Here is an 18,839-nt window from a genome sequence, read left to right as displayed (position 1 = left end):
TTGGCTGCAAAACATAAAGTTAGCCTGATCTCTCTCTGCCTCTTTGACATGCCACATAGTGCCACAAGGTTGGTAAAAAAAACAAACAAAAAAAAAAAAAACACCTCTCTGCCACCTTCTTGCCAGCAGCCATTTTTAAGTCCGTTTAAAAATGGCTCATCTGTGCGTGCACCTGCAACTCCACAGTGTTTTTCCAGCCTCTCATCACACCAATGTGTTTCGCAACGCATTCTCCGCCTTCCTTGCCGGAGCAGCACAAAGAAATCTGGGTTACCATGCCAACTGATCAAAACACAAGACCCCTTCCCCCACCACCCAATATTCTTTGTGGCTACCCTTCCCTACACGCTGTGCTACACTGACTACACAAATGATACAAAATAATTGTCCTTACAGAGACTTGTGTTTCCACTGATTGTGCTTCCTTTTAGGGTGCACCCAGCACCAATAGGGTCATGGGGGCAGTATATGGCTTCCAAAAAAACTGGAGTTTTTCAACATATGCGCCCCAAAAATATGATAGTTAGGTTCTGATTCATGCTCCCTTTTTGTGGCAGTGTGACAAAAAGTTTCACACACATGCAGGTTCTAGAAAGTGGAACATTGTGCTGTCTGTTTTTTTTCTTTGGTGACTTTCCCAATAATAGTCTGACCAATGAATCAATATTACAAACACCCTTTCCATATGAGTTGGGAAATTGTGTTAGATGTAAATATAAACGGAATACAATGATTTGCCAATCATTTTCAACCCATATTCAGTTGAATATGCTACAAAGACAACATATTTGATGTTGAAACTGATAAACATTTTTTGTTGTTGCAAATAATCATTAACTTTAGAATTTGATGCCATCAACACGTAACAAAGAAGTTGGGAAAGGTGGCGATAAATACTGATAAAGATGAGGAATGCTCATCAAAAACTTATTTGGAACATCCCACAGGTGTGAAGGCTAATTGGGAACAGGTGGGTGACATGATTGGGTATAAAAACAGCTTCCCAAAAAAATGCTCAGTCTTTCACAAGAAAGGATGGGGCGAGGTACACCCCTTTGTCCACAACTGCGTGAGCAAATAGTCAAACAGTTTAAGAACAATGTTTCTCAAAGTGCAATTGCAAGAAATTTAGGGATTTCAACATCTACGCTCCATAATATCATCAAAAGGTCCAGAGAATCTGGAGAAATCCCTCCACGTAAGCGGCATGGCCGGAAACCAACATTGAATGACCGTGACGTTCGATCCCTCAGACTGCACTGTATCAAAAACCGACACCAATCTCTAAAGAATATCACCACATGGGCTCAGGAACACTTCAGAAAACCACTGTCACTAAATACAGTTTGTCGCTACATCTGTAAGTGCAAGTTAAAGCTCTACTATGCAAAGCGAAAGCCATTTATCAACAACATCCAGAAACACCGCCGGCTTCTCTGGGCCCGAGATCATCTAAGATGGACTGATGCAAAGTGGAAAAGTGTTCTGTGATCTGACGAGTCCACATTTCAAATTGTTTCTGGAAATATTCAACATCCTGTCATCCGGACCAAAGGGGAAGCAAACCATCCAGACTGTTATCGACGCAAAGTTCAAAAGCCAGCATCAGTGATGGTATGGGGGTGCAATAGTGCCCAAGGCATGGGTAACTTACACATCTGTGAAGGCACCATTAATGCTGAAAGTTACATACAGGTTTTGGAACCACATATGCTGCCATCCAAGCGACAACTTTTTAATGGACGCCCCTGCTTATTTCAGCAAGACAATGCCAAGCCACATTCAGCACGTATTACAACAGCGTGGCTTCGTAAAAAAAGAGTGAGGGTACTTTCCTGGCTCGCCTGCTTTCCAGACCTGTCTCCCATCAAAAATATGTGGCGCATTATGAAGCGTAAAATACGCCAGCAGAGACTGTTGAACGACGAAGCTCTACATAAAACAAGAATGGGAAAGAATTCCACTTTCAAAGCTTCAACAATTAGTTTCCTCAGTTCTTAAACGTTTATTGAGTGTTGTTAAAAGAAAAGGTGATGTAACACAGTGGTGAACATGCCCTTTCCCAACTACTTTGGCACGTGTTGCAGCCATGAAATTCAAAGTTGATTATTATTTGCAAAAAAATATATAGTTTATGACCTTGAACATCAAATATCTTGTCTTTGTAATTTATTCAATTCAATATGGGTTGAAAAGGATTTGCAAATCATTGTTTTCCGTTTATATTTACATCTAACACAATTTCCCAAATCATATGGAAACGGGTTTTGTAAATAGCACTGCGGAATCAATGGGTCTTAATGAATAAGTGATGTGTGTCAGTCTTTTTGTCCCCATAAGATAGGCCCTGACAATTGAAAAAAAAAAAGTAAAAACATAGACAAACAAGGGAATGGAAGTATGATGTCAAAAAACATGTCACTGATTTGTGTGTATTATATGATCATGGTAGCATGGTATAGGGCTTTCCTATGTAAATTTTCAGTTATTACTGCAACCTGGGAGTGTCCTTGCTCTCATTTGCCACTGGATAACATCGGCGCCCCCGAGTACCAATGAGAGTTGCTGTCGCTGATGCCGCCCCCTAGAGGGAGCGCTATGAACGGCTGACTGTGGCTGCCACTCACTGCTGGGTAGACGTGACCGACGGACTCGCTGTGTCGGCCGATGTGGATCTCGTCGTCGTCGTCCTCCGTGGTCTTGCGGTAGACGGGGTTGTCGAAGTTCATGCTCTTCGTGTTCTTGCGCCGCCAGTTTCGCCAGACCAGGTAGGCGCCGGTGCAGAGTAACCCGATGACCACTGTGGCAAGGATAGGGACTGCATGTGTTTAACACACACACCACAACAAACACACGGCGGGAGCGTTAAAACAGCCCAGGGAACACAGAGCGGCACTTTAAGCACTCAAACGTCACACACACACAACTTTTGAGGGCTCATTGCTTTCTTTCTTCTCTGTGAAATACAGCAGGAAGCAGGATTCATATTTACTTGACACATAAAACGTGACAAATAATGGGGGTGCCTTATCCACTTTGGCCGCCAGATTGCAGTAGAGTGTTTAATATTTTAAAATGTGTTTTGTGGCAATTCCAACTTTGACCAGGGTGTCAGTTGAATAGAATAGAATAGAATGAACTTTTTTGTCATTATATTTGCATATAACGAGATTAACGAGTTGCTATTTAGAGTGGCAATTTCTATTATTTCCAGCAGACTGCAATGCAAACAAATTAACACCCCCATTTCTCTCTTGGAAGATGCACCCAGGAATGGAGCCATATGAATCCATTCACTGCTGTACGTAATTAAATTTGAGATCACTTTCCCTGAAAAGTCAATGCACATTGCAAAAAGTCAGTGTTCAAAAACAAGAATAAAAAATACAAATATGAGGGGTATTTTATTTGAATTAAGCAAAATTATCTGCCAATAGAACAATACAATTTGGCTTGTCAAGACTTTCCAAAACAAGTCAAATTAGCTAACCTCAATGAACCCAAAAACACCTTAAAATAAGTATATTCTCACTAATAATATGAGTGCGTATTTTCTATTGTTTCATTGAAAATAAAACATTTGGTTGTCATCTGTTTTAATTATGAGACACAATTGTGTCAAAGTCATTAATTTTTTTTTTAATGCTTGAAATAAGAAATTATTACTTTAAAAAGTCGTTTTATAATTGTGAGTGTTAATGACACAGCTTTGCAACAGTTGATATTCTAGTTTCAAGCATCTTTTACTCAATATAGGTCATAAAATCTCAGCAACAAGCTGTAATATCTTACTGAGATCATTTAGGACCAAATCCCATTAAACAAATAAAACACTCTAACATAAAATCTGCTTAGTGAGAAGAACTAGCTTATCAGAAAGAAAGTAAGCAAATATCACCCTTATTTGAGATATTTAATCTTACTTAGATTTCAGTTTTTGCAGTGCACTTTAATTAAAAAAAGCTTGTTTGGAAGCGAAAGGTAACACAAAGCTTCATACTACTACTTCACAATTTCTAATATCTACAGATATTGTTCAGCATCTTAAATATCCAATTAATATACTAGTTAACTACTATTGACTAGTTAGGTTAGTCTTGATGAAATATCAATCAATCAAAATATCAATCAATCAAATACCATCACTTTACTATTTGCAAAAGGACCTGCAGGCTGAAAAAGTGAATCTCTACCTTGAAAGAAAGAAAACAACAAGCCCTCATAAGATACAACAATGTATGCACATATGCATTCACCCTCAGGCTACATATTAACTCACAAACACAGAAATATCAATGCACATTCATTCCATCATTATTATTCAGTCCCTCCAGGAATTTGCGATGTTGCAGAAATGTAGCTAAACCCTGCACATTTGTGCATCCTGATCTTTTTATCCAATACCTGCAAATCTACCGCAAATTCGACATTGACAGTTTGTGTCATCGTTTTGACGCATTTTTACTTACATTGGTATGTTGTATGTTGAGTTGATTGCTCCAGCCATCTTCAACAGCACCACACACCACATTTTCACAATACAGTGGTACCTCAATTTAAGAGTGCCCCAACTTAAGAGTGTTTTGAAATAAGAAGGGTCTCTCGACTAATTGTTGTGCTTGAAGTTGCAAACAAACATTTGATTTACTGGCATCCCGCCATTGGTCAGCTTAGCTAGAGATCGATATAACTTTGTTTTACAACCATTGGGAGGAAGAAGTGAGTGAAGAACAGTTCTGAGAAGATGAAGTGGATGATATTCCTTAAATTAAAGAAATAAATCATTAAAAATATGCGGGTGCAGCAGACTTGGCAAAGGAATTTCAGCACTGCTAGTATCCACTTTACTTAAGCAGACTGAGTCTTACCCCAGCTAAAATAAGATCTAAACGGCAGACATCCTTCCATCCATTCATTTCCTACCGCTTATTCCCTTCTTGGGGTCGCGGGGGGGCGCTGGCGCCTATCTCAGCTACAATCGGGCGGAAGGCGGCGTACACCCTGGAAAAGTCGCCAACTCATCGCAGGGCCAACACAGATAGACAGACAACATTCACACTCACATTCACACACTAGGACCAATTTAGTGTTGCCAATCAACCTATCCCCAGGTGCATGTCTTTGGAGGTGGGAGGAAGCCGGAGTACCCGGAGGGAACCCACGCATTCACGGGGAGAACATGCAAACTCCACACAGAAAGATCCCGAGCCTGGGATTGAACCCAGGACTGCAGGACCTTCGTATTGTGAGGCAGACGCACTAACCCCTCTTCCACCGTGAAGCCTAAACGACAGACATTTATCCATAAAAATAGGGAAAAGCTGCTGATGGTTTGACGGATAAGCAGCTGGAAGGATATAATGAAGAAGTCCATTCTTTGACGTTAGTATTGAACATTATTATCATATTACTTGATAAAACTACTGGAGTTGTTGTCGTATATTCTATTACATGTTTTTTTGTTTTATACAATGTTTCTCATCTAAAAAGTTCCTTTTTTTATTTTTATAAATAGAAATAAAATAAAACAAATAAATTAAGTTTAATTAAAGTTGTGCCATTTTAATAGGGCCTAACACCAATGAAATTGATTTGAATTATTTTCAATGGCAAACACTAATTTGGAGTTAAGAACTCAGAATCAAGCTCGCAAGTTGAGGTACTGCTGTACTTCAGAAAATAAACACAATTCATATTATGGTACCCTAGAAGGCACCTTCACTTGGGAAACTTAAAAGAGAATGTTACAGTCATCCCATTTGTCAACAAATGTTACAGCTAAAGCTTGCGCAAGATGTTTGCATGGATTGTTTTGCAGCGTGTCCAACATTGTGTAAACACAAGCAGAGTTATTGCTTGACTGCTACTTTTCAACCACACAACATGCCCAGAGTCACACGAGAGGTGAACAATGACTGAAATTGTCCACATCGAGATCCATAGCATGTACCGTGGCTTAAAAGTAATTTGTAAATGCGGAAAATGTTACTGAAATGAGTCATTCTTGTTTTTCTGCTTGTGTGAGGACGCATGCTTCTCTAACATGAATTGATTAACGTGGACCCTGACTTAAACAAGTTGAAAAACTTATTGGGGTGTTAACATTTAGTGGTCAATTGTACGGAATATGTACTGTACTGTGCAATCTCCTAATAAAAGTCTCAATCAATCAATCAATCAATCAATCAATCAATCAATCAATCAATCAATCAAAACTGTGCACTGGGATTATTTGTGAGTATGTGTAAAATTGATCAACATGTTGTGTTTGTTGGTTTAATATTTTAACTCCACCCCCAACATATTTGTCCTAACAAATTGGTAAAAATCCCAAACTTGCGCAAAACAGGTATTTCACTGGTGGGACAGTATAGCTTGGTTGGTAGAGCGGTCGTTCCAGCAACTTGAGGGTTGCAGGTTCGATCCCTGCTTCCGCCATCCTAGTCACTGCCGTTGTGTCCTTGGGCAAGACACTTTACCCACCCGCTCTCAGTGCCACCCACACTGGTTTAATTGTAACTTATATATTGGGTTTCACTATGTAAAGCTTTGAGTCTCTAGAGAAAAAGCGCTATATAAATATAATTGAATTCAATTCAATTCAATACTGTAATGTCGGCCGCCGCAGTCACAAAACAAAACCAATTCTGCAAAATTCTGGAGGAACTGATGTATAAAATATAATGCAATTGAACTTAAAGACACATTCACACCACATGCATGGGATGGAAGAACATAGTTCATCATTCTGTAATTCAGGGGTCACCAACGCGGTGCCCGCAGGCACCAGGTAGCCCGTACGGACCAGATGAGCTGGCCTGTTCTAAAAATAGCTCAAATAGCAGCACTTACCAGTGAGGTGCCTCTATTTTTTTAATTTTATTTATTTACTAGCAAGCTGTTCTCGCTTTGCTCAACATATTTAATTCTAAGAGAGACAAAACTCAAATAGAATTTGAAAATCCAAGAAAATATTTTAAAGACTTGGTCTTCACTTGTTTAAATAAATAAATTCATTTATGTTTTTACTTTGCTTCTTATAACTTTCAGAAAGACACTTTTAGAGAAAAAATACAACCTTGAAAATTATTTTAGGATTTTTAAACACATATACCTTTTTACCTTTTAAATTCCTTCCTCTTCTTTCCTGACAACTTAAATCAATGTTCAAGTATTTTTTTTTTTGTAAAGAATGATAAATACATTTTAATTTAATTCTTCATTTTAGCTTCTGTTTTTTCGATGAAGAATATTTGTGAAATATTTATTCCAACTTATTATGATTAAAATCATATCTAGAAAATCTGTAGAATAAAATTTAAATATTATTTCAAAGTATATTGAATTTCTTTTAAAAATTTTGTTCTGAAAAATCTACAAGAAATAATGATTTGTCTTTGTTAGAAATATAGCTTGGTCCAATTTGTTATATATTACAACAAAGTGCAGATTGGATCTTAACCTATTTAAAACATGTCATCAAAATTCTAATATTAATTTTAATCAGGAAAAATGACTAAGGATGTTCCATAAATTATTTTTTTAATTTTTTCAAAAAGATTTGAATTAGCTAGTTTTTCTCTTCATTTTTTTCGGTTGAAATTTGAATTTTAAAGAGTCGGAATTGAATAAAAACTATGTTTCAAAATTTAATTTTCATTTTTTTCCTGTTTTCTCCTCTTTTAAACCGTTCAATTAAGTGTTTTTTTCATCATTTATTCTCTACAAATAACCTTCTGTCAAAGGAGAACAATGTATGACGGAATGACAGACAGAAATCCCCATTTTTTAAAAAATATATATATAGATTTATTAAAGTTAAATTGAGCAAATTGGCTATTTCTGGCAATTTATTTAAGTGTGTATCAAACTGGTAGCCCTTCGCATTAGTCAGTACCCAAGAAGTAGCTCTTGGTTTCAAAAAGGTTGGTGACTCCTGCTGTAATTAATCATTGCAATCCCAAATTAAACATTTTTTCACAATAAAAGCGTAAAGTCTGTGTTTAGGATGTGGTTTCTCATTTTAGACTAGCCTCTGCTCGAATCAAAGACTATCTTAATTAGAGATTGGTACCTTTCACATTTAAATCAACGCGTTACCATTTCCCAGCATCTGGGAATCCATAGCAGTACTTGTGTGTGTTCAAATGTACAAGCCCCGTTTCCATATGAGTTGGGAAATTGTGTTAGATGTAAATATAAACATAATACAATGATTTGCAAATCCTTTTCAACCCATACTCAATTGAATGCACTACAAAGACAAGAAATTTGATGTTCAAACTCATTAACAATGTGTATCAGTTTGAACATCAAATATGTTGTCTTTGTAGCATATTCAATTGAATATGGGTTGAAAATGATTTGCAAATCATTGTATTCCGTTTATATTTACATCTAACACAATTTCCTAACTCATATGGAAACGGGGTTTGTATTAATAAATCTTAACTGAGATGTTTTTATTTATTCAACGTGAACACTCCAGGTGTTATAGTTTGTCGTCTTACACTGTTAAGTCTCAATAATAAGTATTTTATATTATTCTTAGCATGAAGTTGCAATTCCAAGATGTTAGATGCCTATAGTGTAAATGTTACAGTGTGTTGCCTTAACCAGGAAGTAGTCTTTGCCATAAAGTGTTTATACTGTTAAGTACTGTATTTATTACACAACAGCTGTTTGATTGTAACTTGCACCGAGGTTGTAGTATTGATTACCAAATTTGGAGGTGTTGAAATCGCCGTGTAAAATCGCTAATGTTTATCTTTCGCATGTCTGTGGCGAATCCAAAGTGAATTAGCATCAAACTAGTACATTTTTAAAAGTGTAACCTGGCCGTACTTTTTAATTACCTTTGTATTTGCAACATTACGTACAGGCAGTCCGACCCAGTGCTTGACTGCTTGTATCCTAGCCAAGTGCTGGAGCTAGTGCCAAGTTTGAAAACTGGACATGACGTGACGTGCAAAAAAGGTATTGAAATATGGCACCGTTTGATTTTACGGGAATTGGAACTCAGTAGTACCGATGGACGTCAGTCAGTACTTTTACAAGTACCAAATTTGGTACCCATCTTTAATGTTAAAATACAAGTAGAGTGGAAAAACAAGTTGACTTTATACGTTTGTGTTTCATTGGAAAGGGACAAGCGGTAGAAAATGGATGGGTGGATGGATGTATCCATTAAACTAGAGATGCAAATGACCAACGACAGAAGTGCGGCGATTTTGTTGGCAGCAGCATCTCGTCGACAGATGCGCTTCCTTATAAACACAGTTTGGCGCGCAGGCGTCAGTTCGGCACATTTCGCATATCGGTCACATGACCTAAACAGCTCATGATCGATCACGTGACTTTCTAAAAGCGATACGCGCACCGACACAGGGTTTTTTGCTCAATGAACTCGACACATGCGCCGATGCATCGGTTTTGCCGAACCCATCACTACTGAGAGCTAACTACAGTTTATGCTGATCGATGGATTATAAATCATGGCTCCCATCTGGAAATTAGGAGGATTTAGCCTTGAATCCAGAAGTCGTTTATCTGTGACATTCAATTCATACCCGAAGATGGAAACAAACATACAACTGAAGACAGTGTTTGCAGGCGGCAACTTTTCCTTGTTAATCCTTTGTGTGCATCATGACTAAATCTTCATCTAAACGGGATGATATGGACATTGTTTTAGTCGTCATTGTACAGTATGTGATCATTTTATCATGTTCGTAGTTTGTATTTAATGTTTGGCACTTTGTGTTTCACTAAAGCTGGATCTGTTAGGCACACAGCTTTAAAAAAGGGGAAGGTCAACCTACTTATATTCAAACTAAAAAAATAAGGGTCTTGATCATATTTTTTCCCAGAGTAATCATGGTTGGCGCTCACAAAGTCTGCATGATTTACATTGTTGTTGATGGGGAAGGATCTGTGGTTCCTACCTCTACGTCACACAATCACGTGTCTGGCTTGCTCATTATCTCTCAAAATGGTTTGAGAATCTCTGTGTGATTGATACTATTTTGTTTATCTACCTACTCACAATCTTTGTAAGTCTAAATCAGATATCTATGATAATAGCTTCACAATAGAGGCTACTGGTTTTTCCATTTGACTGATACTTTAAGACTACTTGATGATGCTTTTCAGATGATGATTGAGAGCAGAGTGCTGGTTCTCTGGAGTGTTTGAGATGAGCCCAGTCATTTCCCCCCTAATTACTATGGATACACTGCGGTACCTGTAGTGTGAAGATAAAGGCAAGTGACATGAATAATACAAAATGTGTCAATAAGGAGGGATAAAAAGATTAACATGAGCTAATGTGTCCGTCCATAAATTCATTCCCATCCACCATTGAAATTGCTGACTGACTAAGATGAAAACCTATAATCATCTTTGATACTCTCTCTAATGTATGTTCATTGGATTAAGAAAAACAAAGAAAACACATCAGCTTTTGCCACATTTGGAACATTTTACTCCAATTAGAGAGAAAGAAACTGCAGACTTTGTAAGTGGTGATTATAGTAGGCGGGCAGATTCCCCTTGAGGAAGTGTGGGTGGGCGCGGTTCGATAATGGATGGGAGTGCAGAAGTAGGGTACAGAAATCTGGCCCTTGTAGACCTGTGACAATAATTAGTGCTTCAGAGCTGCCAAAAACGCAGAATGAGGGGATTTATTGCCTCAATGAATAGCATGAGGGGTTAATAATCTCGGGGGTTGTTGTAATGAACTGAGCTTATATCTCAATTGTGGAGAGGAGGGAGAAATAGCAGTACAATGTTTGAGAGCTGCCATTGTACTGAATATTGGAGATGAAAGATGTTTCAGGCATACGCTGATCCTTTAAGGCCAGCAGACCTCTCACTTTGACTCCATGAAATTGGACTTTCATATTTATCACAGCGAGTGGAATAGAGAAAGTACGACGACTCATAGGTGGAATGATTGCCGGGAACGCCAATGTATTTGCACGCCAGCTGCACGTTGGGATGTGGACTTAAAAATAACAGTTTTGCTCCCATTTTCCACAAAATGAAGTAAACATTTATGGTGGTAACAAAAGGCATTAGATTAGGCATTCAGATATACAAGTGAACATTTGACTCTTGTGCAAAGGTTCGCTTATTCCAGCAATTGCATTTACGAAACTAATATGTGACGGATTAAAGGCCTACTGAAACCCACTACTACTGACCACGCAGTCTGATAGTTTATATATCAATGATGAAATATTAACATTGCAACACATGCCAATACGGCCTTTTTAGTTTACTAAATTGCAATTTTAAATTTCTCGCGAGTTTCTTGTTGAAAACGTCGCAGAATGATGACGCGTACGCGTGACGTCACTGACTGTCAGGAAATATTAGCAGCTGCACCACTAGCGGCTAAAAGTCGTCTGCTTAAATCGCATAATTACACAGTATTTTGGACATCTGTGTTGCTGAATCTTTTGGAATTTGTTCATTTAATAATGGAGACTATAAAGAACAATCCTGTTGGTGGAAAGCGGTGTATTGCAGCTGTCTTTAGCACCGAGACACAGCCGGTGTTTCTTTGTTTGTTGTGAAGCGGAGCGGTCAAGCGAACATGTTTTCTCTACGTCAACCAGCATGTTTTTGGATGGGGAAATTGTGATATATATCTTACCGGGGAAATTATTGGATTATTCGTCATCCTGCAGCAGCTTGGCTCCTCAGCTCCTCTCTGAGACACTTGGTGTTCACCGCAGCCATCCGACCTCGATGTATGTCTTTACAATCTTTTACAATCTTTAAAATCTCACTAAAACACTATTAAAACAATAAGCAGATAAGGGATCTTCCAGAATTATCCTAGTAAATATTTCTAATTACATCTGAAACGCTCACACTGCCGTCGCCTTTTTTAAAAAAATGTTTCTATTCCTTCACTATCAATATCCTAATTCACAAATCTTTCATCCTCGCTCAATCTTATGGGGAAATTGTCGCTTTCTCGGTCCGAGTTGCTGTTACTGCTGGTGGCTCCCATTATAAACAATGTGAATATGTGTGGAGCCCTGCAACTCGTGACGTCACGCGCACATACTTACGGTAAAGGCAGGGCTTTTCTATTAGCGACCAAAAGTTGCAAACTTTATTGTCGATGTTCTCTACTAAATCTTTTCAGCAAAAATATGACAATATCGCGAAATGATCAAGTATGACACATAGAATGGACCTGCTATCCCCGTTTAAATAAGAACATCTCATTTCAGTAGGCCTTTAATAACATGCAACTCAAGATATTTCAAACCTTCTTTTTGATATACCGTATTTTCCGGGCCATAGAGCGCACCGGATAATAAGGCCCACTCTTGTCTATTTTCAATCTTTGTTCATACATAAGGCGCACCGGATTATAGGAAGCATTAAAGGAGTCATATTATTATTATTTTATTTCTAAATTTAAAACACGTCCTTGTGGTCTTTTATTTGTCAGTCAAATGTAAAGACTTTCTTAATACAGCACCTGACCATTATGAAACAGCAAAACAGTGTCAGTGCCGTGTCAATACACCTAGTGTGTGTGCCACAGTTTATCTATGTGCAGTTTATCTTCAATTTCGACTCTTTAAAATTCAAAATTCAACCGAAAAAAATTGAGAAAAACTAGTTAATTTGAATCTTTTTGAAAACATTTAAAAAAGTAATTTATGGATCATCATTAGTAATTTTTCCTGATCAAGATTGATTTTAGAATTTTGATGACATGTTTTAAATAGGTTAAAATCCAATCTGCACTCTGTTAGAATATATAACAAATTATACAATATTTCTAACAAAGACAAATCATTATTTCTTCTAGATTTTCCAGAACAAAAAATTCAAAAGAAATTCAAAAGACTTTAAAATAAGATTTAAATTTGATTCTACAGATTTTCTAGATTTGCCAGAATATTTTTATTTTATTTTAATCATAATAAGTTTGAAGTAATATTTCAAAAATATTCTTCATCGAAAAAACAGAAGCTAAAATTAAGAATTTAATTAAAATTTATTTATTATTCTTTACAATAAAAAAAAATACTTGAACATTGATTTAAATTGTCAGTAAATAAGAGGAAGGAATTTAAAAGGTAAAAAGATATATGTGTTTAAAAATCCTAAAACCATTTTTAAGGTTGTATTTTTTCTCTAAAATTGTCTCTCTGAAAGTTATAAGAAGCAAAGTAAAAAAATAAATGCATTTATTTAAACAAGTGAAGATCAAGTCTTTAAAATATTTTCTTGGATTTTCAAATTCTATTTGAGTTTTGTCCCTCTTAGACTTAAAAATGTCGAGCAAAGCCAGACCAGCTTGCTGGTAAATAAATACAATTAAAAAAATAGAGGCAGCTCACCGGTAAGTGCTGCTATTTGAGCTATTTTTAGAACAGGCCAGCGGGCTACTCATCTGGTCCTTACGGGCTACCTGGTGCCCGCAAGCACCGCGTTGGTGACCCCTGCACTAAGCTGACATTGTTGGAGCTCAAGTAAGAACTTAAACTAAGCAGAACTACAACACCCCTCCCCCCCATAATCAATTCTTGTTTGGCCTTTTGGCAGCCTTATCCATTTCAAAATCTGATTTCCAGCAAATGGACAACCTGGGTTCAACAACTGGGTCATGACACACGATGGATTGCTGTGAGAACACACTGTAGGCTCAGAGTGGGTTTGGAGCCGGTCAAATGTGATGAGAAAGCATAAACTGAATTGCCCACATGCTGGAAACCTTTTAATGATGACATAAAAGGAACATTAGAAAGGCCACCAGACTGATGCTTACTGTCCTATAATGGCTTAGTCTTACCATGGGCCTGGGGGCTGTAATATAGAATAATAGCACAGCGTTTTATTAATATCTTCCTAATACAACCCCTCGATGTTATGTCTTTAAAACTACAAATTAAGTCATATTAATCTGGCAGGTGGACTCATCAAGACTTTTTCAGTCACTCTCATGCACATACACACACACACACACACACACACACACACACACACACACACACACACACACACACACACACACACACACACACACGCACACACACACACACACACACACACACACGCACACACACACACACACACACACGTGACTATCACACAACAATCATAGAAGGAGAAGCCAGGAGGGAAAGCAGGCAAGCAAAAAAAAAAAAAATCAAACAACACAGTTAGAAGTCAAGATAACTCACCGATAGGAATGACTATCCCCAAGACAGCGACTGTGATGTTGTTGCCTATGAGGTAGTGATCACTCGCAGCTGACAAGGAGGAGCAAGAGAGAAGGAAACACAACTTAGCCCAAAGTTCTTTTCAAACACATTCCCCAAGACCTTGCTAGAGGAAAAAAAAAAAGCATTTTGCAGCGGGGAAGCATCATTTTGGAAACATGTGCAATAAACTGCACGAGTGATGGCAGATGTTATCATTTTATTCTAAATGGCATCACTTCTTTCATTTATTGCATGATTTTTTTTTCCTCCTAAATTTAGTCACACAAATATAGTAATGTGCAAAACTCTTAGGCCACCCCTATATGTAATAGGGGTGCCCTAATGTGACTTTTCCACTTCTGATACGATATGGATATTGGAGCCTTTAGTGTTGGCCGATAATGATATCAACCTGATACCATCTAAGTATCAGGTTATGTGACTGTAACATGCATCTTAGATGTCGTTTATGATATTATTTTGGAGGGTGGAATGTTAGAAAAGATTAGATCAAATGAGTTTATTCAGAGGCAACACGGTGGGACAGCGGTTAGTGCATGTGCCTCACGATACGAAGGTCCTGAGTTCAATCCCGAGCTCGGGATCTTTCTGTGTGGAGTTTGCATGTTCTCCCCGTGACTGTGTGGTTTCTCTCCAGGTACTCCGGCTTCCTCCCACCTCCAAAGACATGCACCTGGGGATAGGTTGATTGGCAACACCAAATTGGCCCTAGTGCAGTGGTTTTTACCTTGGGTTTGATTGAACCCTAGGGGTTCAGTGAGTCAGCCTCAGGGGTTCGACAGAGCCTCTGCCGCGGAGGTCAAGACACACCCGACTCATCGTGTAAATAAAAACTTCTCCCTATTGGCTTCATGGATACGGCAACAGTAGAAGTCAGACTGATTTGCAGGTGTGTAATTTGTTGTGAGTTCATCCACTGTGTTGGTTTTGTTCTTTGAACAAGGTGATGTTGATGCACGGTTCATTTTGTGCACCACTAAAATAAACATAACTGTCTTGAATTTGAAAAAAAAAACACATTCTATTTTTCACGAAAGAAGGGTTCGGCGAATGCGCATATGAAACTGGTGGGGTTCGGTATTTCCAACAAGGTTAAGAACCATTGCCCTAGTAAGTGAATGTTGTCTGTCTATCTGTGCTGGCCCTGCAATGAGGTAGCGACTTGTCCAGGGTGTACACCGCCTTCTGCCCGAATGCAGTTGATATAGGCTCCAGCAACCCCCGCGACCCCAAAAGGGACAAGCAGTAGACAATGGATGGATGGATGGAGTTTATTCAGTTCGAGAACAATGGTAGGTATGAAAAATGCTAATCTTATGACAGATTTTTGCTTCTGAAGTAGAGTGTTGATTTGTGTTTGGCAACACATAGTGATCATTAATTTAGGGTCACTACAAGAAGTTGAATGACTGTTACTGTTTACTTTCTAATAAACTTCTCCGCCTTGTATTTGTAAGTAATATGTAACTATAATTATTTGATACTTGTTTGTATTGACGTGAGATGTTTTAGACCAGTGGTTCTCAAACTTTTTTCAGTGATGTACCCCCTGTGAACATTTGTTTAATTCAAGTACCCCCTAATCAGAGCAAAGCATTTTTGGTTGAAAAAAAGAGATGAAGAAGTAGAATACAGCACTATGTCATCAGTTTCTGATTTATTAAATTGTATAACAGTGCAAAATATTGTATTTGTAGTGGTCTCTCTTGAACTATTTAGAAAAAAAGATATAAAAATAACTAAAAAAAACTTGTTTGAAAAATAAACGGATTAAAGTGATTCATTTATAAATAAAGATTTCTACACAATCATCAACTTAAAGTGCCCACTTTGGGGATTGTAATAGAGATCCATTTGGATTCATGAACTTAGTTCTAAACATTTCTTCACAAAAAAATAAATCTTTAACATCAATATTTATGGAACATGTCCACAAAAAATCTAGCTGTCAACACTGAATATTGGATTGTTGTATTTCTTTTTCACAGTTTATGAACTTACATTCACATTTTGTTGAAGTATTATTCAATAAATATATTTATAAAGGATTTTTTAATTGCTGCTATTTTTAAAAAACCTCACGTACCCCTTGGCATACCTTCAAGTACCCCCAGGGGTACGCGTACCCCCATTTGAGAACCACTGTTTTAGACTGCAATATTTTTCAATTAATGACACATTTTTTGTACGACTGTTGTGTAGCTGCTAGCTCCTGTAGCCGACAGCCTAACATTTTTCCATCCATCCATCCATTTCCTACCGCTTATTCCCTTCAGGGTCGCGGGGGGCGCTGGAGCCTATCTTACCTTTTGTAAATAACTTCACTAAGTACAAGAAAAGACCAACTTTCACATATAGATGTTAACTAGCTCTCTAGCTTTACACAAGTAAATGCGCTGCAGAATTGTTAGAATCGGAGATTATATTGAACACTTTGGATGCAAGCCGATATCATCTGATACTTGTTTTTTGCTGATATCTGACCAATATTTAATAACAAAATTGGATCGGTACACCCTGAATTCGGATTGTTTTGATCAATGTCCCTTAAAATAACATTCGTGGCTCAGTTGGTAGACTTGAGGGTTCCACGTTCGATCCTCGATTCCGCCATCCTTGTCACTGCCATTGTGACCTTGGGCAAGACACTGCCACCTGCTCCCAGTGCCACCCGCACTGATTTAAATGTAGCCTAAAGATGTAGATCAGGGGTGCCCATTACGTAGATCGCGAGCTACCAGTCGACCGCGGACGGTGTGTCAGTCGATCTCCAGCCAGGCTTTTAAAGAAAATAGACCTAAAAATTAGTAATCATCAATCTTCACCAAGACGTCACTTAAATGACATTCACAGTACCGGAGGGTCTTGTGAGATGACGCTGGCTGCTGCAAGATCATTATTATTAAAATATGACCGAGAGGAAGGCGAGAAACACTTTTTATTTCAACAGACTCTCGCGCCGTACCTTCCGTCAAAACTCTAAAGGCCGACTGCACATTTCCTATCTTCACAATAAAAGCCCTGCTTCATGCTGCCAGCGCTAACTAAATACAGAGTCTCGGAAAACTGGCGTGCACAAGCGATCCCTCAGAAAGCTGGCGTGCACATCACTTGTGCACGCCAGCTTTCCGAGACTCTTATTTTGTTAGCGCAGGCAGCATGAAGCAGGGCTTTTATTGTGAAGATAGGAAATGTGCAGTCGGCCTTTAGAGTTTTGACGGAAGGGACGGCGCGAAAGTCTGTTGAAATAAAAAGTGTTTCTCGCCTTCCTCTCTGTCATTTTTTCATAATAACGAACTGGCAGCAGCCAGCGTCATCTCACAAGACCCTCGGGTGCCGTGAATGTCAATCAAGCAAGCTACGGAATTTGCCGTCAATGTTTTTCTTGTAAAGTGTATGGAAGCTGGATGAATTAGATGCCAAAAACCAACCACTTTCATGTGGTATTGTACAGAAAGGACAACTTTTTTTCTCCTCCATTTGAAAATGTGGGCGTTATCATCATTACTGTCTGATTCCAATCAATGCAAGTCATCAGAATCAGGTACTACACCAACTTATATTCTTGTCTTCGTGAAAGAAAGACATCTATATATTTTACACATGCTTGTATTATCATTAAACACATTTAACTTGTTTACAAAAATGTCTCTTTCATAAATAAATAAATATAAATGATATATATAAATGAGGTAGATCCCCTCGAGTTGGTCAATTGAAAAGTAGCTCGCCTGCAGAAAAAGTGTGGGCACCCCTGATGTAGATAATGGCTTTCACTATGTCAAGAGAGAGTTTCTAGACAAAAGAGCTGTGTAAACATAATTCACTTCACTACATCTTCTGCCTTCACCGTGCGTTCATATACAGAGTTATGCAGCAAGCTAAACACTCTTCAAGCCGTGTAAAACTGCAAAGTAATACTCTTGGTTACATGTTTACAAACAAAGATAAGCTCTATTGACATTATACATGAGTTTATCAAACAGGGACAAAATTAAACATTCCCTAATCTCATAACTTGACAAATAAATTTACAGATTGTGCTTCTTGATTGGCAAACCAAAAAGGATGGAGGAAGATTGGATTTTGCAACCTTCACAATTCACTGCAGTCGGAGCGATGACCTTTCACCCGTGACGTCACAACATGAAGCAATCCGCCATTTTCTCAATCTTATTACACGCACTAAGTCAAATCAGCTCTGTTATTTTCCGTTTTTTCAACTGTTTCCCCGTATCTTGGAGACATCATGCCTCGTCGGTGTGTTGTCGGAGGGTGTAACAACACGGACAGAGACGGATTCAAGTTGCAACAGTGGTCAAAAGATGCGAAAGTCCCTCGTTTGTTCCGCACACTTTACCGAAGACAGCTATGCTACGACAGAGATGGCAAGAATGTGTGGATATCCTGCGACACTCAAATCAGATGCATTTCCAACGATAAAGTCAATGAAATCTTCAATATTGGAAAATAGACCACCATTGAATCTGCAGGAGTGCGAGCTATTCAGTGACGACGGCAGTCTCTTCCCGCAGACGAGCGAGGTAAACCCCCTGGATGTCTTGGCTAAGACGTGATTTA

General features: G+C 38.3%; 1 protein-coding gene across 5 annotated transcripts in view; it reads right to left on the bottom strand.

The window, feature by feature from the left end:
* The window catches only part of lrp8 (low density lipoprotein receptor-related protein 8, apolipoprotein e receptor), a 438,760-nt gene that overhangs the window by 1,306 nt on the left and 418,615 nt on the right, over window positions 1-18,839 (bottom strand). Inside the window, exons 17-18 of one of the 5 annotated variants that reach the window (XM_061883665.1) lie at window positions 14,217-14,285; window positions 2,628-2,818 (exon numbers count right to left, since the gene is read on the bottom strand). In XM_061883665.1, the coding sequence (XP_061739649.1) occupies window positions 2,628-2,818; window positions 14,217-14,285 (260 nt within the window). Of the gene's footprint in view, window positions 1-1,985; window positions 2,819-14,216; window positions 14,286-18,839 lie in introns of those variants that run through there. The other 4 variants (XM_061883666.1, XM_061883663.1, XM_061883662.1 and 1 more) reach the window with 4 other exon arrangements.

This window comes from Nerophis ophidion, linkage group LG22 (genome assembly GCF_033978795.1).
Source record: "Nerophis ophidion isolate RoL-2023_Sa linkage group LG22, RoL_Noph_v1.0, whole genome shotgun sequence".
Classification (NCBI taxonomy): Eukaryota; Metazoa; Chordata; class Actinopteri; order Syngnathiformes; family Syngnathidae; genus Nerophis; species Nerophis ophidion.
This window is presented reverse-complemented; position numbering and strand designations above follow the sequence as displayed.